Source organism: Thamnophis elegans, chromosome 1 (genome assembly GCF_009769535.1).
Source record: "Thamnophis elegans isolate rThaEle1 chromosome 1, rThaEle1.pri, whole genome shotgun sequence".
Classification (NCBI taxonomy): Eukaryota; Metazoa; Chordata; class Lepidosauria; order Squamata; family Colubridae; genus Thamnophis; species Thamnophis elegans.
In genome coordinates this window covers 117,772,673-117,797,194 of record NC_045541.1, presented here as the reverse complement: position 1 = coordinate 117,797,194, position 24,522 = coordinate 117,772,673, and the positions used below count along the sequence as shown (strand labels likewise).

General features: G+C 39.6%; 2 protein-coding genes across 8 annotated transcripts in view; both read right to left on the bottom strand.

Annotated features, from left to right (window-relative positions):
* The window catches only part of INO80 (INO80 complex ATPase subunit), a 63,993-nt gene extending 48,928 nt beyond the window's left edge, over positions 1–15,065 (bottom strand). The window contains exons 1-5 of the mRNA XM_032229424.1: positions 14,338–15,065; positions 5,266–5,451; positions 2,541–2,707; positions 2,188–2,255; positions 405–563 (exon numbers count right to left, since the gene is read on the bottom strand). Coding sequence (XP_032085315.1) covers positions 405–563; positions 2,188–2,255; positions 2,541–2,707; positions 5,266–5,408 — 537 coding nt within the window. The 5' untranslated portion in view covers positions 5,409–5,451; positions 14,338–15,065. The remainder of the gene's footprint in view (positions 1–404; positions 564–2,187; positions 2,256–2,540; positions 2,708–5,265; positions 5,452–14,337) is intronic.
* A 4,267-nt stretch (positions 15,066–19,332) lies between these two features.
* EXD1 (exonuclease 3'-5' domain containing 1) overlaps positions 19,333–24,522 on the bottom strand; it is a 33,610-nt gene continuing 28,420 nt past the window's right edge. For all 7 annotated transcript variants that reach the window (XM_032229393.1, XM_032229421.1, XM_032229403.1 and 4 more), the window contains 6 exons: positions 23,707–23,793; positions 23,183–23,287; positions 22,965–23,045; positions 22,470–22,613; positions 20,848–21,039; positions 19,333–19,709 (listed from right to left, as the gene is read on the bottom strand). In XM_032229393.1, the coding sequence (XP_032085284.1) occupies positions 19,380–19,709; positions 20,848–21,039; positions 22,470–22,613; positions 22,965–23,045; positions 23,183–23,287; positions 23,707–23,793 (939 nt within the window). In that variant the 3' untranslated portion in view covers positions 19,333–19,379. The remainder of the gene's footprint in view (positions 19,710–20,847; positions 21,040–22,469; positions 22,614–22,964; positions 23,046–23,182; positions 23,288–23,706; positions 23,794–24,522) is intronic.

The following is a 24,522-nucleotide window of genomic DNA, read 5'->3' as shown; positions in this document are numbered from 1 at the left end:
TAGAAAGTTCAAGTTACTTCGAATTTAGATTGTTTTTATGTTTGGTAATTACTGAGTATATTAACATGACATGCTTAGTTATAAAATGGTATGGTATAATACAAAATCTGAGGGGAAAAAATAGAAAAGAAGTAATACCAATGCCTCTTTCTAGTGGAAAAAGAGTGGTTTTTGTAACAAAGGAAACCAGTTACTGTATAATATTGGTCCAGTCACCTTGTCAACACAACCTACTACATAAGATTGCTAAGGAGATTAAAATGTGGGATAACCCCATTTATGCCAACTTGAGCATCTTAGAGAAAGTGTGTGATATAAGAATATATCTACATAAGCAGAACAGCCAATTTGATCTACTCTCCACTATAGTTTGCAATTAATGGATTTCTTTCTGGCCTTTTTACCTCTTTATCTTTGCTGTATTTATTTTGATGCAGTTTTTTGTACTTGTGCAATCGCAGCATATTGTGAAGTTCTTCTCTTGAAAGAGTGAATTCTTCTCCTTCCCCATCTTCATCAATTTCTGATTCACTGTCACTGGAGTCATCACTCAGAAGAATGTTCTGCCAACGAGATAATTTCAATTCAACAACAGTGAACAAAATGACCAGAACAGGAAATAAGAATTTCTGAAACAGGCCAATGGGATTAAAGCTTCTGAAAAGGGGGGGAGGGAGGAAACCTAACACACATAGAACAGATTCACTGTTTAGCATTTCCTACTGTTTCTTCCTCCACCGCAATATTAACCATCAGGGAATCTTTTGAGTCTGTTTCAGTGATTGGTGCACCCATAACATTTCTGATTTCGTCTTTTACTACTTTCATGTAATCATTTTCTCAAAATCATGACCAGGTGACCTCCAATTTAGTTTTAGGGACATCACATTTCTAATGTTATCAGTAGCGAATGGGAAATTTCCTTGCAATGTTTCAACAGTGATCTGTTCTATATGCTCAGGCAAAGTGGACTGTGAAGTTCACTTGTTGAAATTAAATTTAGTGATAATCCACACATCTGGTCCAATGACACATTACAAAAACATAGTCTTCTTTCTGGCCACGATGGAAGAAGAGAAGCCCAATGTTTTGGGGTAACATGTTTTGGGACTGTTTTCTACAAGTTTGTATTGGCGTACAGATCTACCCTACATATGTAGTCCTCAGCTTATAACCATTTGTTTAACGACCATAAGCCACTTTTTAGAGTAACTTATGGCCAACCCTAACACTTATAAGCATGCCCATAGTCACATGATCAAAATTCAGGTGTTTGGCAACCGGCAAGTATTTGCAATGATTGTAGCGTTCTGGGTTCATGTGATCACCATTTGCGACTTTCCCAGCCAGCTTCCCAAAAGCAAGGTCAATAGGGGAAGCTGGATTAGCTCAATAGATGCATGATTCATTTAGCAACTGCACTGATTCATTTAAAAATCATGGCAAAAAAGATTGTAAAACTGGGTATGATTCACTTAATAATTGGTTTGCTTAGCAACAGAAATTCTAGTCCCAACTGTGGTCATAATTTGAGGTCAATTTATAATCATGGTGGATGTTCCCCATTCTCAAAGCCTCCCAGCCCTCATTTCCTTAAGCTACAAATACACTGTAGAGAATCAGCTAATAGCTATGCTTCCTTTGAGTAGTGCTGGATGGAGCAGCTGAACTGGAGTGAGAAAGGAAGAGAAAATAAAAGGGAGCAAGTTACGTTGTTAATTACTGCATGTGGAACAAGAAAGCCAAAAGAATAACACTGCCTCAGAGCATCTCACTGCTGCTTGGTAAACCCATTAAATCAGCAAAAGGGGAAGGAAAAGATGGGGATTTTTCACCTCAGGTTTAGCATGGCTGAATACAATTAGATAGAAGATTAAAACCAGGAACCGGACAACAGAAAACGCAGAGGTGGGGAGTTCTAAGGAAAGCTAAGATATCAAAACTTGATGCTGTGCATTTCAAACCATGAGAACATGGGAAGAATTAACAGAGGATTAAAAATCTGTAACTTTTACCGCAAGCATCAATTCTAGAAAACTAAAAAAAATGTTAGGAGGAATGACATTTTTGATTTTTTCAGAAAATGTTGGAATTTTTATAGATTATAAGTTTATCAGATAGATCAGAATAATATAACAGAAGGATCACTAAGAAGAGATCTGGATTTCAGTAACAAAAAAAACTCACCTTTAGCCATTTTCTGCTTTTCTTCAATTTGGAAAAGTTATATAGACTCCCTTTTTCTGTTTTTGGCTCTGTTTAAAGAACATATCAAAATACTTATATTGTGCAAACAGTTCAACTTAAGGATAATTTCAATAGGGAAAGCATTTACTCCAAATTGAATTACCACTGAATCATTTTGTAATCTCAAGTACAATAAAATGAATCTTCTGATTATGTCTGCTAGCCTATAAGAACACTGCATTTTGATGAATTATTAATCAAACCCAATTGTTCCTGGTTCCAAGTCATCTGAAAGACTAGCTCATATAATTATCATCAAAGGCAAAGTAAAATTATTTTTAAAACACTCTTACCAGATTGTAACACTCCATTGAGTGAATGTGTGTTTAACATTGCTGAACTTCCTGCTCCAGAAGGTTCTCCAAGCAATGAGGTTGCAGGCTCTTCCTTCACTTGCATCAAGGGACTCCCAGGCTGAGGAAGCAAAGGATTATCATCCAATCCATCCTCACTTTCATCACTACAAGAAAGATAAGAGATATACATTTATCGTAATAAAAGAAAAGTAATGTTGCAAAAAATAGTTATGCTCCACAGCAGTGGTTCCCAAACTTTTTTAGTCCACCGCCCCCTTGGTGCTACAAACTGATCCTCAGTGCCCCCCACCTAGTAGTGGAATTCAAATTTTTTTACTACCGGTTCTATGGGCGTGGCTTGGTGGGCATGGCTGGAGGGGTGTCATGTGACTGGTCTGTTTGCACAACAGAAGGAAGATAGTAACAGTAAAATTCAAAACTGTAACAATTGCACATTTATTCAAAATCCAATTTAAAAACCTTTTTAGTTAATGTTAATTCAACAAAATTGTTGAACATGATCCAGTGATACCAGGTTTTCAAAGTCTGATAGTCATTTATCAAGAACCTTAGTAACTAGTAACTTAGTAAACTCAGTAAAATTTAGTAACTACTTCACTGTTCAGTAAATTCTTAACGTGATGGATGGGCTTGATGAAGTGATACCAGTTTCCCAATGTCTGGTTTTAAGTCACTTAGCAGAGTGCAACGTTTCCCAACCTTGGCAACTTGAAGATGCCTGGACTTCAACTCCCAGAATTCCCCAGCCAGTATTCCCTGCTCTAAAAGCATCAGAACTGTTTTCCTCTCCTCTCCTATTACGGTATCAGAGGAGCCTTTTCGGTGGCATTAACTCCTGGCTCTAGTTTACAGTAGTTTTGGGTGATGGTTTGTCTTCAAAGACATTTAAAAACAGCGGCCCGTTTCCTACCAGTTTACCCCTGGAGTTCATGCAAAACTTGCTTTGTCGTCGGCCATGTCGAAATTTCATTTGGCCATTGCCCCGCTGCCCTCTTCCCACCCAAGGAACACCACCCACCACCCCCTTTTTTATGTTGCGGGAGAATTTTAATTGCCACACGAACATATGGGGATTCCCGGTCCCGGGATCCCCCTTCGCGCACCTGAAGAAAAGCGGGCTCCCTGCCTGCGGAACGCGGTACTGCTGCCCTTGGCGCACAATGCGCAGATCGATGGAGTGCGTGCCGACTGACTGGCTACCCTGAGGAATGTGCGGTATGCAAGAGGCCAGAAACAACCATTCGACGGGACGGGGGGGAGGACGGGAGTGGCCCATGTCTGCGGCGGGCTCAGGGAGCACGCCTGTTCCGAGCTGTGGCACTCGGTCTCGAAAGGCGGGGGGAAAGCCCTGAGCAGCATGTGCCTAGCCGCCGTGTGGGAGCGGTGCGGTGTCTTCCGATTTAGTGACTCCCCACCCTCCTCTGCTCAGTTGCACACGCTCTATGTTTTTTCTCTCTCTTTTGCTGGGTAGTGGTTGAGTCCGCTGGTAGTTTAGATCGATTCTGCTGTTGCTTAAATCGCGGTGGGGGACAGCAGCAGCAACAAGAAGCTGCAGTGGTAGTATCGAGTAGATCAACAAAGAAGGGGCATTTATGGAAGGCTGACCAGCTGAAGCTGTAGGCTCCTTCTCTGCCGCCTGCTGCCCCCTTGCCTCTTAGCGCCCCCCTAAGTCATCCCACCGCCCCCAGGGGGTGGTACTGCCCACTTTGGGAACCACTGCTCCAGAGCAACTTTCATTTTTCTCATCTCTAACACCAGAAGGAAGTAAAGTTGACTTCAAATCCTGTGGATACATCGATATACTTAAGGTATTTTTGGCAATAAAAGCAGTTTGCCACTGCCACCTTCTTGAATGCTTTTTCAACTTTAGTGTAGCCTAAAACCCTGATATTCTCTGTGGTCTCCAGGTACTAATTATGCCCAATTCTGTTTAGTTTCCATACTCAGACAGGATTAACCAATTGTTGCCTGGCACTCTAACCCAAGGGTCCCCAACCCCCGGTCCACAGACTAGAACCAGTCTGCGGCCCAATGGTAACCTGGCCTTGCATATGGTGGGCAAATGCATGAAGCTCCATTTGGTGCACAAAACTATCCCCCCCACCACCACTGCCAAAACACGTACCACAAAATGTTAGGGACCATTGCTCTAACCTTAAATGGATATAATGTATTAGATGTCTGAATAAGATAAAATCAAGTATAATTTTATAAATATACAACATAATACAATTTAAAAATACTGTTATATAAAGTACATTTTTCCACATTCAGTACTGTATAGTTTGGTATACTTTCAATTTTCTTCCATTTTTCTAGAAATCTTTCTTCTTCTTCTTCCGTGATTTCAAATTTTCCAGTTCGCATTAGAAAACAACAGTGACTTTGGCAAACTTAGTATGTGTATTTTTAAATACCCTATGCTTTCAGAACTTAAATGAAAAATAAACACATAAGTTCTGGTCACATCTCCCATTCTGTTAAAAACATTAACAGCAGCACAAGGATATGCATGTGGATATTTGGGCATACACTCTGCTCCTTTCTGAATATGAAAATCTGAAGCTGACATTTGAGTTATCTGTAGGTCCCCATCCTTTTGGAGCTCATTCACCTTCATGACGGAAACTAATTAGGAATTAAGATAGTTGGAATATGAAATGAGTAGTTTTTTAAGTCCACATCAAAATGGTTTTGATACCTGGATGCAGTCCTATTGAAGATGGCAGAAGTCTGTCGTAAAAAGTGATCCAACCGCAGAGCTTTCTCCAAATACCGCAGATAGAGAGGCGTTGCCAGCTCTGTGCAGTTGCCATCCTCTCCTGAACCCAGCTCTGAGGCCATAGAACAAGTCTCTCTTCATGCAAAGATGTCTCCTAACGCACAGCTGTTTCGAAACAAAATGTAGTAGTTTAACATATCGTACTTATTTTCTGGATCTTTTTTTTCAGTGGCTGGAGAAAGTACCGTATTTTTCAGAATATAAGATGCACCAAAATATAAGACTCACCAAGGTTTTGAAGAGGCATTTTTTTTAAAAAAGTAGGTAGGTAGAGGGATAGAGAGGGAACGAAAGAGAGAGAAATACAGTAGGGAGGGAGGGAGAGAGTGTGAGTAGTTAGGTAGGTAGGTAGATAAAGGGAGGGAGGGAGGGAGGGAGGGAGGGAGGGAGGGAGAGAGAGAGAGAGAGAGAGAGAGAGAGAGAGAGAGAGAGAGAGTAGGTAGGTTGGTAGGTAGATAGAGGGGGAGAGAGAGAAACACAGTAGGTAGGTATGGAGAGAGAGAGAGTAGGTAGGTAGGTAGATGTTTCCAGATGTATTTATCCATGTACTGGAGAAGGAAATTGCTGACAATCTGCAGCACCTAAGACTTTGTTTCTGCTGACACAGCACTTGGTCAATCTAATTCTCATCAATCAGTTAAAGAGCTTTCCGAAAGGGAAAAAGAAAAGTTTTCGCACTCTGCAAACCTCCCAAAAAAGGTGTTTTTCATGAAAACTGCCTCGGTTTTTTTAAAAGGCATGAATAGCCTTGGGGGGGGGGGGACTTGCAGAGTGTTCCTAGGGGGGGGGGGGGCAAAAAACGAGCAAAAAAGCCAATTTTTCTGTCAAAAAAATGCATGCATAGCCTTATGGAGGCTTATAGAGTGCTGCTGGGGTGGGGCAAAAAACTGGCCCATTTTTTGTTTATTTCTGCCCTCCCCAGCTCCCAGGAGCTCTCTGAAAGCCTCCATGAGGGTATGCACGGCCATTTTGGTGAAGGGGCGGGGCTTCTGGAGGCAAAAAAATGCTGCATTCAGTGTATAAGACGCACCCAGAGTTTCAGCCTCTTTTTTGAGGGAAAAAGGTATGTCTGGTACTCCGAAAAATACGGTACATTATTTTCCTACATCACATTTCACACATGGCAAGCCTAAAGAAGAATATAGTTAAGAAATCAGAAGTTGCAGAATTACACAATTATTCTACATAAAGTTAATTCCACCTGAAAGAGAAAATATGGAGATGGTGCTGGAATAGGCAAATAAATTACATCCTCCCCATATATATTTCCCCAAAGAAAAATTATTACTATCCAATTATTTGTATATACTTGTTAATATACAAGTTATAATCCCATAAAATTATTTTCCATATTGATTTAATGTATAGTGTGTTTTGTATATCACCCTATACAGGGGTTGCATCCTGTCTATTTTAGGCTTATCTTTTGCTTCCAGTATCATAACAAACAAATCTCTGCTTTAATGGAATTGTGTTCTAATCTCTGGTCCAAATAAATTTCTAAAAACTCTCCTATATTCTCACTCTTTCTTATGCCATTGACAGCATTATCTTGATATAGACCTCAAGCAAATTTCTGAATCCATCTTGCCTATCTCCTGAGAAACCAGTATGCAGGTCAAGAAGCAACAGTTAGTAAAACTGGACATGGAACAAATGATTGGTTCAAAATAGGAAAGGAATATGACAAGTCTGTATATATTGTCACCCTGCTTATTTAGGTTATATACAGAGTACATAATGTGAAATGCTAGCTGAATGCTAGCTCCCGAGAATTAAGATTGCTGGGAGAAATATCAACAACCTCAGACATGCAGATGATATCTCTTCATGAGGGTAAAAGATAAGAATACAAAAGTTGGGTTGAAACTTGACATTAAAGAAACTAGGATCAAGGCATCTGGTCTTGGCAAATAGAAGGAGAAGAAATGGAAGCATTGACAGATTTTATCTTTTGGGCTCCAAGCTTACTACAGATGGTGACCACAACCATGAAATTAAAATTTGTTAATAAACCTAGACAGCATATTAAAAAGCAGAGACATCACATTGCTTTCAAAGTTCTGTAGTGTCAAAGCTATGGTTTTCCAAGTAGTAATGTATGGATGTGAGAGTTGTGCCATAAGGAAGGACAAGCACCTAAGAACTGGTACTTTCGAGATGTGGTGTCCCTTGGGACTACCAGGACAATCAATCCTAAAGGAAATCAATCCTGACAGTTCCTTTGAAGGATAGACACTGAAGCTGAAGCTCTAATACTACGGCCACCTAATGAGAAGAGAGGACACATTGGAAAAGATCCTGATGTTGGGAAAAATTGAAGATAAAAAGGAGAATGTGGTGGTAGAGGATGACACAGTTAGATAGTGTCATTAATGCAATGGATATTAATTTGGGCAAACTACAGCACAGTAGGAGGGGCTACGGAGAAGAGTCGAACAAGACTTAGTGACTGAACAACATCGAAATAATGGTTAAAGTGCTGAAGCAGGCGCCAGGTCCCCCCAGGTTCTAGTCCCTCCTTAGGCATGGAAGGGGCTAGGTGTCTTTGAGATTCCCCTAGAATAGGAAATTGAAAAACCTCTATCTATGATCCTAACAGGACCAGTGTGGTCATTATGGTTTATAACTGTCAATAAAGAGGCATTCATCCTGCAGAATCCAAATATATAGATACCGTATTTTTTGGAGTATAAGACGCACCAAGGTTTGGAAGACGCAAATTAAAAAAAAAGTTTTTGCACTCTGCAGGACTCCCAAAAAGGGCATGACCCCTCCCCCAAAAGGGCATGAATAGCCTTTAGGAGGCTTGTAGAGTGCTCCTGGGGGTGCCCTCCCCAAAACTAGCAAAAAAACCAACCCATTTTTGGTGAAAATGGGCCCGTTTTTTTGTCAAAAAAAGGCATGCATTGCCTTTAGAAAGCTTAGAGAGTTCTCCTGGGGGCTGGCCAAAATTGAGCAAAAAAACCCAACTGGTTTTTCACTCATTTCTGCCCTCCCCAGCCCCCAGAAGCACTCTATAAGCCTCCTAAAGGCAATGCACGGCCATTTTGGTGAAGGGGCGGGGTTTCAGGAGGTCAGTGTATAAGACGCACCCAGATTTTCAGCCTCTTTTTTGAGGGAAAAGGGTGCATCTTATACTCCGAAACATATGGTATATGCACCAAAACCTAACGTTTCAGAGAACTGAGCAGACCTGGCCATGGCACAGCAGGAACTGAAAATTTTTGACTTTCATAATTTTGTTTCTACAGCAAACTGAAATGCATGCTAAAAATATTTTTGTAAAGAGAAATTTTGAAACATTAGGAGCTATCACTGTGCACATAAGGATGGATAATCAGAAGAGTGAAGATGGTACACAATCAAAGCCCTATCTCTTTTATGTGCATGTGACCTCGATACAGATACAAAAGGGCCAGGCATCAATATAGCAGTCATAATTCCCATCTGATTTTGCTGAGTCTCCCCATGAATGCCCTTGCTATGGGCTGACTTGGTTATATTAAACCATAATATAATTTGTTTGGTTTTCAGCTAACTTCTGTTTATGGAATAAATTGCGTTTTGCTGAATAAACGGAGCAAAATACAATTTATTCCATAAAGTGCATACCAGCAAGTCATTAGCACAATAAATACATCCAGATACTCACTTTCTAGTTGGCCTTGCACAGCAAATAAATCATAATTTGCAAGTTAATCTAATGTAATCTAATGTTATAACTCAGAAACCAGGTCTTACATATAAGTGAGTGGGTTTACTAACATGTTAAACCTAAGCAAAAGTAAAGAAAACAACATTATGGCATAGGATGTGTAAACTAGAGACACCAAATTTGATCTAAAAATCTAAGTAACAGCAAAGAAATATGGAAAGCTCTGCTTTTTGCTATCTTCTCATAGGTTATTCAGAATGGTTTAGGCTAGCTGTGGTAAAACTAATGTAAACCAAGTCCCTACTGGGCTAACTTGGCCAGATGGTTGGCCACTCTGAGAACCGACTATATTCTTATTAAAATGTTTAGCATATGATACAGTATTAACAGGTAGCCCTCGAAGATGGTAAGGATCTGAAGTATAAATTAGCCCCTTGGACTCAGAAGTGATCCAGCAATCACTACAACCCTCCACAGTACTAATTATTCTGTAATACCACTGTTGACCAACCAATGAATGGCAGCTATAATTTTTTACATATTAGCTTAAGGTCAGCCCCATGCAGAATGAATGACAGTAATCCAATCGCAAAATATACACAAAATTAAAATGACTTTTTCAACACAAGAGAAATCTGGACTGCGTGTTCATTTTATATGTCCTTCAATATAAAATTAATTAATTTCTTCTTAAAGAAAAAAAATTAACAAATACAAATTTTATTTTTTCTTTGGAAAGGCTCTACCTTTAGAATGTTGTCCCGAGTTTTCTCAGTTACAAAGTGTAACAAATTAATATGTGTAAAGTTCTATAACTCAATTGAAAATATCTCTAAAATTATACTCTTCTTCAATGCTCATTCATCTTTCATTAACATTCGAGACTCTACAAACAACTAAACTTCAGTGAATCCAGTTCTTATCTAAGCCATTCACCCCTCAACTCTGAAGGGCCCAAGAGCCTTGTTAGAGCAAAAAAGTTGTCAATCCAATTAATTTTAACTTTAAAAATCACTTTGAAAGTTTCTTTAATAAAAACTCTTAGCAGTTGCAACTATTTCTCTATTAGAGTTAACTGAACAGGATCTATTCCCCAGCTGATTATTCACTTCAGCTGCCTAAAAGAAGGAACCCACCACTGGGAAGCAAACAGGAAAGTTATCACTACTGCACAATACAAAGCATCAGATTTTGGATTTTATCCAAATTATATCTGTCAGTGTAAAAAATGGGAAACTTTAAAACAGCTTAAGGATGATGCATAACTAGTAGTGATGTTCCATGAGAAAGTATTTATCAGGCGCGAACAACCAGACCCACAGGTACAGAGTTTGAGCTAACTGCTTTATTATGTTCTGCCTACAATACAGGAATCTCTCCAGTCTGGCGGCCTTCTCCTGGGAACAGGTAGAAAAGGCTCCAAGGTACTTGGGAATTGGCAATTGTTATGGGAAATATAACATTCATTTTCTTTGACCTAAGAAGGCAAGTGACAAAGTTGTTCTGTTTGAGCTTACTGTAACTTCCAATAAGCAATTCCTCTTCCCATCCCTGACAAAAAGCATCTATCTTAATATAAGCAATATCCCACAACGTACTGAAAACTACTCTTCTCCAATGCATTTTGTCTTCTAAAGTAAGCACTAGAAATTATTTATTTTAATTGAAATGTCTATGCTTTGTGCATCCACTTTTCAATCATTTGTATAAATGATTCATGCTTTTAATCCAAAAATATTTGAACCACCTGTAGAGAATGCTACTGTGCATGCATGCTTAATATTGTACTTGTATTAAGGGCCCAAAAGGATCTCTGAAACTGCAGTTGAGACTATTATGGTGGGGGAAGGAGACATAGGTGACATTACAAATACAGTCCATTATTATCTCACATTGACTGATTTATTGCAAATTATAGCTTTGGGTAAAATATCATGAAGCTACAGTAACTGTTTTAAGTCTATTATATTGTCAAGTCAGTGCTCCTATTTTAATTAAAGTATGTATGTTTATGTTTATCTTTTATTGTTAGGTGTATATAGCATTTTAACTACACTAATGTCAATGGCCCATAGCAGCATATGGCCATTTGTATTTGTAGTTGCACGAGGATTATACACATAGAACCTCACCTATACTTTTACTCAGGGAACTCAATTTTCTACTTTCTTATGAAAGGCTAAGTCATACATCATGAATTGTTTTGACACCACATATCAGTACAAACATGATTCCGCAATATGCTGAATCACAAACTATTTGTACAACCTATATTTTGGGTGACATTCATACATCATGGCAGGCCAGTGTTGCCATCATGGATTAGTCAGCACCATATCTAAAATATTCAAAAGCTTGTAATACTTTGACAGAATTTATATAAAATTTATATAAAATATTATTTGGAGGATTATTGATCTATTGATTATTGATCTGGGTACTTGAGAGACCGCCTACTGCCAATTACCTCCACTAGGCCAATAAGATCCCATAGATTAGGCCTCCTCCGAATTCCATCAGCCGGTCAATGTTGACTGGCAACTACCCGGAGGAGAGCCTTCTCGGTGGCTGCTCCGACCCTATGGAACGAACTCCCCATGGAGATTCGTACCCTCACCACCCTCCAGACCTTCCGCATAGCCTTAAAAACCTGGCTGTCCCGACAGGCCTGGGGCTAAAGACTTCAACCCCACCCGAATAGTATGGCTGTTGCGCTTTTTAATGATGTATTGTCTTTATGTGTGTATCTTGTTTTGTTTTTCCCTCCCCCTGGATTGTGAGCCGCCCTGAGTCCCCTCAGGGAAAAGGGCGGCATATAAATAAAGTTAAAATCCAAATCCAAATTATGTGACTTTCTATTTAAGTTCAGGAAGGAAAACTGCAAGCCTCAACAAACAGCATGCTGCAAAGCATCCAATTCCTACCTTAACTCATGATCAAAATGCATTCAATTGTGTTCAATTATGGATTTTTAAAATTTCCAGAAATGATAATATTGCAAAACAAATTTGAGGGAAGAACCTGAAAATTTAGGGGAAATGAAAATATATGCATGGTTACTGAATTCGGAGTAATATGTCACCATTTTTTGGGGATGTTTAATAGAAGCAGGTAGGCAGAGTTAAAAATGCAAACAAAAGTTCATCAATGCATAAAATGAAAGAAGAAAGTAGGTATTTTCTTCCTCTGCATGAAATAGATTAATTTTAGAACACTGAGAAAGGGACAAAGCTTCTAAAAACACATTTTGTAAAAAGGAAAAGTTGTATAATCACTTGTTTTCTGCATATGAAATACTGGCATTTCTACATTTTAGATCCCTTTTTTTCTTAATTTCATAAATTTCTAAAAAATGGAGCTCTATTTCTAAAAGTATGAGATCAGAATAAAAATATTAATATTTATTTTATTAAATTTTATGATCCACCCATTTCCCTTGCTTGTGTATGAGGATTTATTTTCTCTTGTACTTTTCATACCTCGAATATCTCCTGTATTCAAAATATTAAGAAAGGCAAAACAGCATATTTGAAAAAGGAGTAACTCTATATGTAACTGGAAAGGTAACAAGCGTATTAATGAATTAATACATTTCCTTTTCAGTATCCTCAAAAGCCATTCAGGTTTTGAGGAAAAAACACCAGTATTTTGTTAGTTGGATAGTTAGACATAATCACAAATATTTGGTATGCTTTCTGGGGAAAATAGGAGTAAAGTGTGTTGGACATGTTGAATTAGCTCTAAATTGTTGGACCGTCTTGAATTAGCTCCAAAAATAATACACAGGATATAAATAATCAATAAAAATAAATAAGCATTGATATGTGACCAATGTACATGTCAATCGTGTAGAAGAATATCTAATTGAGGAATAACACTCTGGTGATAAATACGTCTTACACAGATTCTTTTTATTATCATATAAAATATCACATTCCAAACAACTTTCCTAATTCAACATCACTGAATAAGGTGCTTCACTGCTTAATCAAAATAAAATTGATTTAATATTATGAAGGATTTTATTAAAGCAAATGAACATTTTATTAGGTCTGGGGAAGACTTGGGAAACAATTCAGAAAATGTGCTTTAGAGAACATGGGAACAAAAAACTTGAGTACCATTCTGTAATTCTGCAACCACATCTTTCTTTGAGTTGACAGTGCTGAGTTTGCACTCCAGGCATTCTGAATCACCTTTTTTCCAAATAATTTCTCAAGTGCACCTTTACTAATTGCACCTTACATTTCACAATCTCAACTCAAATTAAACATCAGAAATACCCAAGTTCTACAAATCAATTTACCACAAGAACTTATCTGATATGCAGACCATGCATGAAAGAAGGGGTTAAAAAAGTGACCACCTCTATACTGTGCTGTGTTTCACTGCAGCGTTTGGTCAACTCGTACATTTAATCAAAAAATATATATACAAAGTCTAATTCCGAGAGCCAAGATTGCTAGCCATTAAGGGTCTGTTAGTTTGTAGAAAATATTAAAGATCAGACCTTTGGTGCAACAATCGATGCCAAAAGCCACTAAAAGCATCATCTACTTGTGTGTTACATTCCATGAAGAAGCACTTTTTAAATGTATTTCATTTTATTTATTTATTTCGTCAAGCATGAATTAGATAACAGATATAAGTATAGACATGATTATGAATACATGACATGAATACAAATACAAGGGAACATTAGGATTGTTATCCTGGTTTTACATATATATAGGATAGATTTTTCTGATTAAGGTGACAAAGATGCACATTGACACTCCAAGCTCTTGGATTTTTATCCTTGATAAACGGCCATACCTGAATCTCAGATTCATTCAACATACCAACATGAATCTCTCTCCCCAAGTATTCCCACAACTAGAAATCGCGTATCTCAGAGAAGGACACTGATTAGGCCGGGCGGCTTCCTCGTTTTCGACTGCCAGGCATGGAGCAAGCAAGGTGCGCACGTGTGACCGTGGACTGGGTGTGACCAACACACACACGCACTCACACACACACATACACTCACACACTGCGTGCTGCCCGAGGCCAGAAGGTAGCGAAGCATCGCCTGAGGAGCCTCCCTCGCCCTGCAGAAGCTTTGGGGGGTGGGGGGAAAGGGGAGACCCCCGGAGTACAGCACCCTCCCCACTAGCGGGTCTCCCCCCCCCTCAAGGCAACATCCTGTCCCTTTAAGAGTAGGCCCGACCGCCGGGGCGACTACCGGGGGGACTGCGAAGGAGTGGTCGGACAGGGGCTGATCCCGCGGCCTGGTCTAACGGGTCCCCGCTTTGCTGCCACCTGCCCCGGGCCCGCGAATCACAGCGCCTCACCTGCGCGCGTAGCTCGGCTTAGGCCGAGGGTATTTCTTGAGTTGTCCGCCCCGCTTTTCCCTCCCGGCCTCTCGCCCCTCGCTGCGTTGGCGCTGCCTGTGTCCTGCCGCGGCGCCCTCGACTTCTGCTTCGACAAGATGGCGGCCGCGCTATTGCTGCTGAGGAGGAGGCGGCGGCTGCGGGCGCTGGGACGGCGGCGGCGGCCACTTTCGCTCACTGAGAGGAGAGGAGCAGGGACACGGGGAGCCATGGCGGGGGGGAGGAGAGGCGCCATAGCCAGGCCAGAATAATCGAAAGCGGCACCCCCAGCTAGTGCTCTGAGCGCAGACACGGCGGCATTCCCCAATGGGCTTCGCCGCAATTTTAATGCGGACCTTAAGTTCATATCCCGCGCTCGGTCCCCGTACAGAACCCAAAAGAAGTAATCCAGAAACGATTGGCTTATCGCTCGATTGGTTGAGTCTGAGAGTGACGGAAATTGCCGAGTGTTTTCGGCTCCCAGAAACTAGCGTGAGTTAGCCGTTCTCGCGCGAAGCTCAAGGAAAGAGTCGCGAGACTGCTATTCCAACGGGACCTCCCTGGAAGTGACGTATTGCTTCTCCTAATCTTAGCTAGGCATAAAGAGTAGTTGCGGGCCCAGGTAGGCCTCAACTTTGATTAGGTGAATTAGGTCTCCAGTTATGTGGACAGTAGGCTCATAAAAAACCTTCACCATCTTTTCAGATACGTTAAAATCGGGCCTTTTTCCTAGCGTTGTCGCTTGCCAATGGCTGTAGATGACTATTTTAGAACTTAAAATAAGTCGGAAAACACCTGGCATGCTTTGATTTTATTTTCTCTGACGCTGTGATCCAATTCAGCATTTTGAGATTTTTTTTAAATTGGTGAAAACTGTAATAATTGTTTTCATTTTAAGGATTCCAGCGCAGACTCTCCAAAGTAGTTTGGGGGATTTTTTGGATGTGTTCAAGTCAGCCTTGACTACAGATAGTCCTCGATTTACAACAGTTCATTTAGTGACCGTTCAAAGTTACAATGGCACTGAAAACCATTTTTCACAGTTTCCTTTGTAGCTCCCAGGATCATGTGATCACTTTTTGCAACCTCCTGACAAGCAGTCAATGGGGAAGCCAGAGTCACTTGACTAACTTATCAACTGCAGTGATTCGCTTAACAACTATGCCAAGAAATGTTGTAAAATGGGACAAAACTCAACAACATAAATTTTGGGCTCAATTCTGGTCGTAAGTCGAGGATTATCTGTATTGGCATCTGCTTGGATAAGTCTCTGCAGCTTTCTGGGTAACATTTTTAGAAGTGATTTTCTATTGCCTTTTCTGGACAGAGACAAAGTGACTGGAGTAAAGTCACCTAGCTGACTTCATGCCCAAGGTGGACTAACACTTCAAAGTGTCCCAATTTCTAATCTAGTACCAAATTGGCTGTCTGGTTTTGCCTTGGTTGTGTCATCGTTATATACCTTGGAACTAATAAGGGGTATATCATTACAGGAAAGATGAATAAATCCCAAATTACTGATGTGCCATAAAATTGATGTCACTAGGTAGACTCTTCTCCATGATGCTTGGTCTGCAACTGGGGCTCTTGGGTTTTCCAAAAGTGCAACCATTGCCTTTATAATCAAGTTTATCTGCCTTGATGCTGACTGTCTTCCTTCTCTCTTTCACATTATAGATTTCTCAAGAGAGCTAGATTTAACAAATTACAGAATAAGAGAATTGGAAGGGACACTGGAGGTCTTTTAGTCCAACCCCCTACTAAAGCAGGAGACACTATACCATTCAGGACTAAGGGCTGTCCAATCTTTTCTTTAAAAACTTTAGGATAGAGCACTGACAACTTCAATAGGCAAGCTGGCCCATTGATTAATTATTCTCACTTACAGAAAATTTCTTCTTAGTTCTAGGTTGGATCTCTCCTTAATAAGCTTCCATCTGTTACTTCTTGCCCTGCCCTCAGGTGCTTTGGGGAATAGGTTGCCCCCATTCTTTGTAACAGCCTTTCAAATATTAAAAGACACACGCACACACACATATTGTTAGCCTCTGCTTTGCTGTTGCTTCGGCTGCCATGAAACAGGGAGGGAGGGCATGGTATTTGGGTGGGGTTACTCTTTGTGCTGGAGGAAGGTTCTGGAGTTCACCGGCTGCTCGGACTACGCATGCGTGGGAGTTTCCCGCCAGGATTAATGGCGTCTACATTCCATCTTCGTGATGCCTTTTGAAGTTATCTCGCACCTGACACTTGGGAGAATTATGATTGACCTCTAACTGTGATGCCAAGGGGTGGGGAATGGGCTATTCTATATGTCAATCACTTTCGCGCCTAAATGTTCAGATTTCGCTTCGCTATGCTTTTAATCATTTTTAATTAGTAAAAGTACACTTGATTTCCACACATGGAGACTCATGGTTATTCTTTCCTAATTAGTAAATGAAGAGGAGCTGACACATATACAGTTACAAGCAATCAAGCGAGTCACTTGATGGGCTCCATCCTACTCTGGGTTCCCCAGACTCGTTGGCAAACCAGATGTTCAGGACCTTGCAAAAGAATGTCAAAGTGGAGGCTGGTCTAATCTCTGCAGAGATGAAGTTCCAAAGGGAAAGAGCGACCATAGAGAAAGCCTTTCTGGGTCCCACCAGATGTGTGACTGGCTTACAATAGAATATTGTGTAAGATTTTATATTTGTTCCTCAAGTGAGAATAGTCTTGATTTATTCTGTGATTCATTGGATTCTTGGCTATCTTGGTACTTTTGAGTCTTCTACAAATCGATATTGAAAAGAGTCACTAATTTTTCTATCCTGCTTCTTCAAATTCCAAATTTAGCCTATGTAGTGCAACCAAATAAGAACTATTTTCTGCATGATTTTTTTGTACAAAAGACACACTGTGGCATGCAACTATATTTTCTAATGCCATCATTGTTACTTTGCAAAGTACTAGTGTAGTATACAATATTGTTCCTTTACCATTGATAGTTGATCTTAAAAGGCAGAAGCTAGCCCTCACTTCAGTATCTTCAATGTCATTTCGAAGCCTGGTTGTTATACCTGTACTTCTTTAATCTTCTTTAATCTTAGTATCAAATTTTTACTGTGCTTGTTGAGTTTCATTACTAGTCCCTGCAAATCATTTATAGTTTCAGGTGTCAGAAAAACTCCATAGCTTAATCAAATTGATATTTTCTCATCTCTTATCAATGTCAATTTGAATTTGATCATAAAACTCAATGATTTCCTTTTCTTTTGCATCAGAGGGTAGAGCAAGAGTGTCAAACTCAAGACCCGTAGGGTGGATCCAGCCCGCAGGGTGCCTAAATCCGGCTTGCGGGGCTGGCCTGGAAATATCAAAGGACTGGTCTGTTGTGCCTCTGGCAACCAAAACGGGGGATGGGAGAGCACCCTCGACACCCCGTTTTCAGCCTGGATGGCCTCCTGCAGCACTCTGCCGGCCAAAACATGGCACAAGGTGTGAACTGGCAGGGTGCTGCAGGAGGCGTCCATCCTGTCTCCCCCCTCCCCTAGCCGGCCCACAGAGAACAATGCTGATTTGGGCCTCGAATAAATCCAGTTTGACACCCCTGGGTTAGAGCGTAAACATGAATAATTGTCAGATTAGAGGACTGTCTTGAAGTCTAATTGATCATTGGTCATTGATTGCATTGTAGCTAAAAACTATTCCTGCTGCAAGTAGTCCTCATTTAATGAACACAGTTGGGGCTGGAAACAATCATTAAGTAATAGGATTGGCCAAATGAAAGCACTTCTGTGCTTATGATCTTTCCTCAGCTTTTCTTTGCTTGCAAAATTTCAAATTTGAGGACTGGTTGCAAGTTATTTTTTCCTCACCATTGTAATGCAAACACTCACGGTATAAGCAGTTGCTAAATAAGAACATATTATTTCCCGACTATGAAAGGGATTGTCTGGACCTCTTTCAGTCAGGATTCAGGCCCAGTTACACTCTTGTTATTTGCTGGTGAAAGGGGAATGGGAGTAGTGCAAACATCCTTGCTCTCCTTAACCTCTCAGCAGCCTTTGATACCATCAACCCTGGTACCCTTTTGTGCTGGCTACAGGGTCTGCAACTGGGTAATAAGAGTCTTGCACTGGTTTGGCTCCTTTCTCCAAGGCTGGTCCCAATTGGTGTTAATAAGGAGTGAGAGATCCAGCTCTTTTAAAAGACAGACTGTACACAATAACACAGATCCATTGCACTATTCCCTTTGGAAATAAGCAATTTTATTACTACATCCATTCTACATAAAGACTAACAACAAATCTAAAGTTTTCTTTTAAATTGAACATTCAAATTGTTTTACTGAACGGAAAAAGAAATCTCAAAATAGTGTCATGTTTTCTGAAAATTAGAATAGATAAGACTTACCAAGTTTTTTAAGAGGTAAATTAAAAAAAAAGTTTTTGCAATCTGCAGACCTCCCAAACCCTCCGTATGTCTCATTTTTTGTGAAAAACGGGCATGCAGAGAGTTTTAGAGGCCTGCAAAGTGCTCCTGGGGCTGGGGGGGGGGGGGGGAGAGGCATAAATGAGCAAAAAATGGGCCATTTTTTGTGAAAATGGGTCCATTTTTTGCCCAAAGGGGCATGTATAGTCTTTAGGTGGCTTGTAGAGTGCTGGGTTTTTTTGTAAAAACGAGCATAAAACGGCCTGTTTTTTGCTCATTTTTGCTGCCCCCAGGAGCACTTTGCAGGCCTCCCAAAGCCTCTGCACATCCACTGTTGTGAAGGGGGCAGGGTTTCAGCAGGCCAAAAATGCTGTATTCAGTGTATGAGGCCCCCAGATTTTCACCCTCTTTTGGGGAGGGGAAAGGTGTGTTTTATACTCCGAAAAATACAGTAATATCTATAGAAATTCTCAGTCATCCAGGTCATGGTTGTCCCAAAGGTGCTTTTTTAAAGAGGCAACCAGATTTTCTTGTTTTTTTCTTTGAAGATGGTTCTCTTCTCATCCAAGAAGCTTCTCAGAGCTGAAGAAGAGCTGCCTTGGTTTTTTTTTCTAGAGAAAAACTGAACTTTCTTTGTGGTTATTTTCCCCTTTGTCTCTTCCAATGTCCATTTTAGAGTCTATCTCATCATTGACAACTATGGGCTTTTGGTTATCATGGTTATATATCTCTTCTTTTTTATAATTGCCCTGGGTATCAGAATCTGGACAGTATGTTTTAGGATATGGTTCATTCTCTGCCTTTTTTCTTCTTATTGCCCCCATTCCCCTGATAAGGAAACCTTCCTCATTGAGCTGGAACTTTTGCACCGCAGTTTTTCTTCGGATGTTATAAAGATCTGCCAGTTGTCGTAGTTCTTCTGGTAACTCCATAGAAGATATCTGATTAACACAGGAACACAAACAGATGAGAACAGCACTTGATTATCATTATTTCTTTGAAGTGCTATGTTTTATCACTGAATGAGGTAAATATGAACAATACAGCACTTTGCACTGAATTCAGAAGTTCTATTTTCTATAATGTTTGAAGAATATTTATATGTATGAGGCAATTTTACTAGGGCTGTGCAAGGTATTTAGAAAAGGTAACCGGCAAAGCTTGTTTAAAGCCCTATTTCAAAACATTAAATCAGCTCTGTTCTTTGAAAAACTTCACACATGATGTGGCCACACACCAGCCTTTTCATCCCAGCATTAAAATGAGGTTTGCATGGATTCATATGTATAAGCAAGATCCAAAGCTGCAGCTGTTTGCAGACTACCTGTTTTGAATCCTTTGTACACACGGAGTATTTATTGCATATTTTTAATATGAAATTCATCAATATTCCCAAAAATATGAAGCCACTGATCATTAGATACATTAAAATATCACTTGTTGTTTGTATGTACACTGAGAGCTTATGCACCAGAGACAAATTCCTTGTGTGTCCATTCATACTTGGCCAATAAAGAATTCTATTCTATTCTAAAAACAGGAGTTGTACCTGTTCCAATACTACTATTATTTTGCTATAAGGTGAACACTTACTTCCATTTCTTTTTTATATTTTAAATTTCAACGTTATTTGGCATCAATTTTTATTGATTTAACTTACTACTATTACCTTTTATTTAATGTTAATGAACTTTCTCTTTTACTAATGCCCTAAAAAGATATGTAATAAGAAATATAGATAAAATATTCTTTTCACAATTAAATATAGTAGGAAGAATGAACAATACATTTTTAATATACTTGTTCTGCTAAATGGAAATTCTGAATTAATATGCATACTAACATCCAACTCAATAGGAGCTTTGCATCTTCTCTCTCAATAAAATGTAAAGCATCTAATGAAGTTTTACAACTGCCATTCTTCCACATAATTAAAACAGAATGACAGCAAAGGTTTTTTTTTTTTTAAATCTTCCCTAATGCAGGATTCAATGCCAATAGAGTACTTTAGTTAGTAGCTAATAGCATTGATAAATTAGATGATCCTACCAAACAGTGTACAATTGAGATTGAACTCACCTTGATGCTCCCCAGGGGATCTGCAGATCCTTGCCTAAATGCATTCAAGTAACTATCCACTAATGTTGTTAAATCAGACATAATTTCACCAAGCAGCAGCAAACGGAGAGGGAGGAGATACGCTGTTTCCAGGGCTAATATATTCAACAATACAGGTGGAAGGGGTCGCACAAACCAGACCTCAGGATCTTCCTATATGAAAAAGTACAAAACAGTATTTTTGAGGTATGCAGTGGAGTACCCCAAGGCTCTGTTTTGGGCCCAGTACTCTTCATCATCTTCATCAATGATTTGGATGAAGGAATAGATGGGGAACTCATCAAATTTGCAGATGACACCAAGCTGGCAGGAATAGCCAACACTCCAGAAGATAGGCTAAAGATACAGAAGGATCTTGACAAACTTGAACATTGGGCACTATCTAATAAAATGAAATTCAATGGTGAAAAGAGTAAGGTTCTACATTTAGGCAACAAAAACAAAATGCACAGGTACAGTATAGGTGGTACCTCAACAGTAGTAACTGTGAAAGGGATCTTGGAGTCCTAGTGGACAACCATTTAAATGGTTGCATTTAGTAGTGTGCAGCAGCTGCCAAAAAAGTCAACACAGTTCTAGACTGCATAAACATTGGGATAGAATCAAGATCACGAGAAGTGGTAATATCACTTTATAATGTCTTGGTAAGGCCACACTTGGAATATTGCATTCAGTTTTGGTCACGAGGTAGAAAAGATGTGGGGACTCTAGAAAGAGTGCAGAGAAGAGCAACAAAGATGATTAGGGGACTGGAGACTAAAACGTATGAATGGTTGCAGGAACTGGGTATGTCTAGTTTAATAAAAAGAAGGACTAGGGGAGACATGATAGCAGTGTTCCAATATCTCAGGGGTTGCCACAAAGAAGAGAGAGTCAAACTATTCTCCAAGGGTAGAACAAGAAGCAATGGGTGGAAACTAATCAAGGAGAGAAGCAACTTAAAACTGAGGAGAAATTTCCTGACAGTTAGAACAATTAATCAATGGAACAGTTTGCCTCCAGAAGTTGTGAATGCCCCAACACTGGAAGTCTTTAAGAAGATGTTGGATAGCCATTTGTCTGAAAGGGTTTCCTGTCTAGGCAGGGGGTTGGACTAGAAGACCTCCAAGGTTCCTTCCAACTCTGCTATTGCATTATATTGTATTACTCAAAACTGACTTTGTTAGTAGAATTGCAGGTATAGCCTAACACAGGGGTGTCAAACTCACGTCGTCATGATGGCATCATGGGACGTATCAGGACTTTTCCCCCCTTTGCTAAACTGGGTGTGGGAGTGGCCAGCACATGACGTATCCACCCCATGGGTGGAGAGTTGACTACCCTGGTCTAACAGCAAAGAACTATTTGATTTGGAAAAGCTACAAAATATTTCGCACATAATTTCTATCTTGTTATCAGCAACATCTAGCTCAGTACCAAATGAAAGAAAAATCATGGATTAGTATTTAGGATAAGTATTAAGTGTATGCTATTTTAGACATAATTTCAATTACAACTTTAAGAAGTTATAAAATAAATAATGGGCTACAAAGCAGATCTGATTTCCTTCAACTCCCACCATGATGCCATCAGAGCCATCTTACCTCCATTGCTTGCTGTTTGTATTCCAAAAAAGAAATGCATTTGTCAGGCAGCCTAAAATATCGCATTAAACACTCTTGTAAAGTGCTGATTCTATGTGGAAGGTAGCCACCTGTTTCTGTTGAGAACTGTAATACATCAGCAACCTATCAGTGAAAAAGTGAAATGATCAATTAGTCACTTCTGTAGTTCACAAAAAGAAACTTGAATATAGGATTATTCTTCTGTCAGTATTATTTTAATATTAATCCAACAAATAGGGTTTTTTAGATTTAAGAATATTTTTCAGCAAATCATTGATATGTTATTAGCAAATAGAAAGGCAATAAAAGGTTTTTAGACAGCTATCTTGACTCAGAAACAAGTTGTATGGAATGTTTTATGCATTCTTAAGGACAAATACATTTCAGATACATTACATACATTAGTTTATGGAGTAGCATATTAAGCTACTTCCCCTCAAATCTGGTTACATACAAGAGTATTTGACAAGCTACCTGTGTATCAAAGACATTGGAGAGCACAATTCCATATTGGTGAGAAAGACAATCTGAGAGCCAACGACAATCATGGATAACCTAAGAAATATGAAGAAGCAAGATCATTTTGATCAAGGAATATAATAAAAGTAACATATTTTCTGGCTTTTAAAAAAACACAATTTCAAGTTTCCTCGCTATATGTTATTGGATATCTGTTTTACATAGATACATACTTTCAAAATATTCTGGTCCTCCAGTATCATTTGTAGTCCATTCTTGAACACTTGAGCTCCCAAAACAAAAACATCAAATAAAAAAACCTGACGTTTTGTTGCTACCTATAGTAAATACATACAGAAAAGAACAAAATTATAGATCTGCTGTAATTCAAATATTAATACCAGAACATGGTTAGAGTATCAATATATTTTTGACATCTTAATTTTAAAGATGGCAATATTTTTGTTTATTTCAATTTATGCATCTGATATAGATAGCTTTTAACTAACACCTTCCACAATATCTTGATGTTTCAAAGCAAATTACAACCCCAAATACTTACTACTCTCTATAGAAACAGAGAATTCTATGAAGGGCACCAGATATAAAAGCAGCAAAATATAAAATAGGAAAAATGATGAATTACACTGAAAGGCAAAGTTATATATTTTTTATTCTTAGACTATTTTTGATAATAAAACTATCGTATTTTTTAAAATTTACATTCCAAACTATAAGGCATATTGTGTATTCTTACTTGTAACCAAGAAAGTTTTCCATGCCGACACAAATTGACACCCTCTGCTGCTATACTACATACACTTTGATTTTTGATGTGCATCATCTAATAAGGAAACAAAAAATAGCAGGGTGTGGAAGACATGTAATACAATATGAAACTAGTTTTTGTATACAAAGTTAAACTGCATCATTAAATGTAGAAAGATAAAAAGGATGTTATAAGTACAGTGTGTAACAACGTCATCTACATGCCAGATCCATACTTTGGATTATATGTGTGGAAGTGCTATGGATTCTAGGCAGATTGGTACATAGCCTTCCAGCTTCAGCGTACCTTGGAGGAAGCTAACTATCTTGACCCCTTCCAGTCTGGCTTCAGGCCCGGTTACAGCACAGAAACCGCTTTGGTCGCATTGACCGATGATCTCTGGAGAGCCAGAGATGGAGGCCATGCGTCCATCCTGGTTCTCCTTGACCTCTCAGCGGCTTTCGATACCATCGACCATGGTATCCTTCTGCGACGACTGCGGGAGGTGGGGGTGGGCGGCACTGTTTTGCAGTGGTTCTCCTCCTACCTCTCGGACAGGTCGCAGTCGGTGTTGGTGGGGGGGCAGAGATCGTCCCCGAGGCCCCTTACTTATGGGGTGCCGCAGGGCTCGGTCTTATCCCCCCTACTATTTAACATATACATGAAACCGCTGGGCGAGATCATTCGGAGGCACGGGATAAAATACCATCAATATGCGGACGATACACAGTTGTATCTGTCCGCCCCGTGCCAACTCAATGAAGCGGTGGAAGTGATGAACAGCCTTGAGGCTGTTAAAGACTG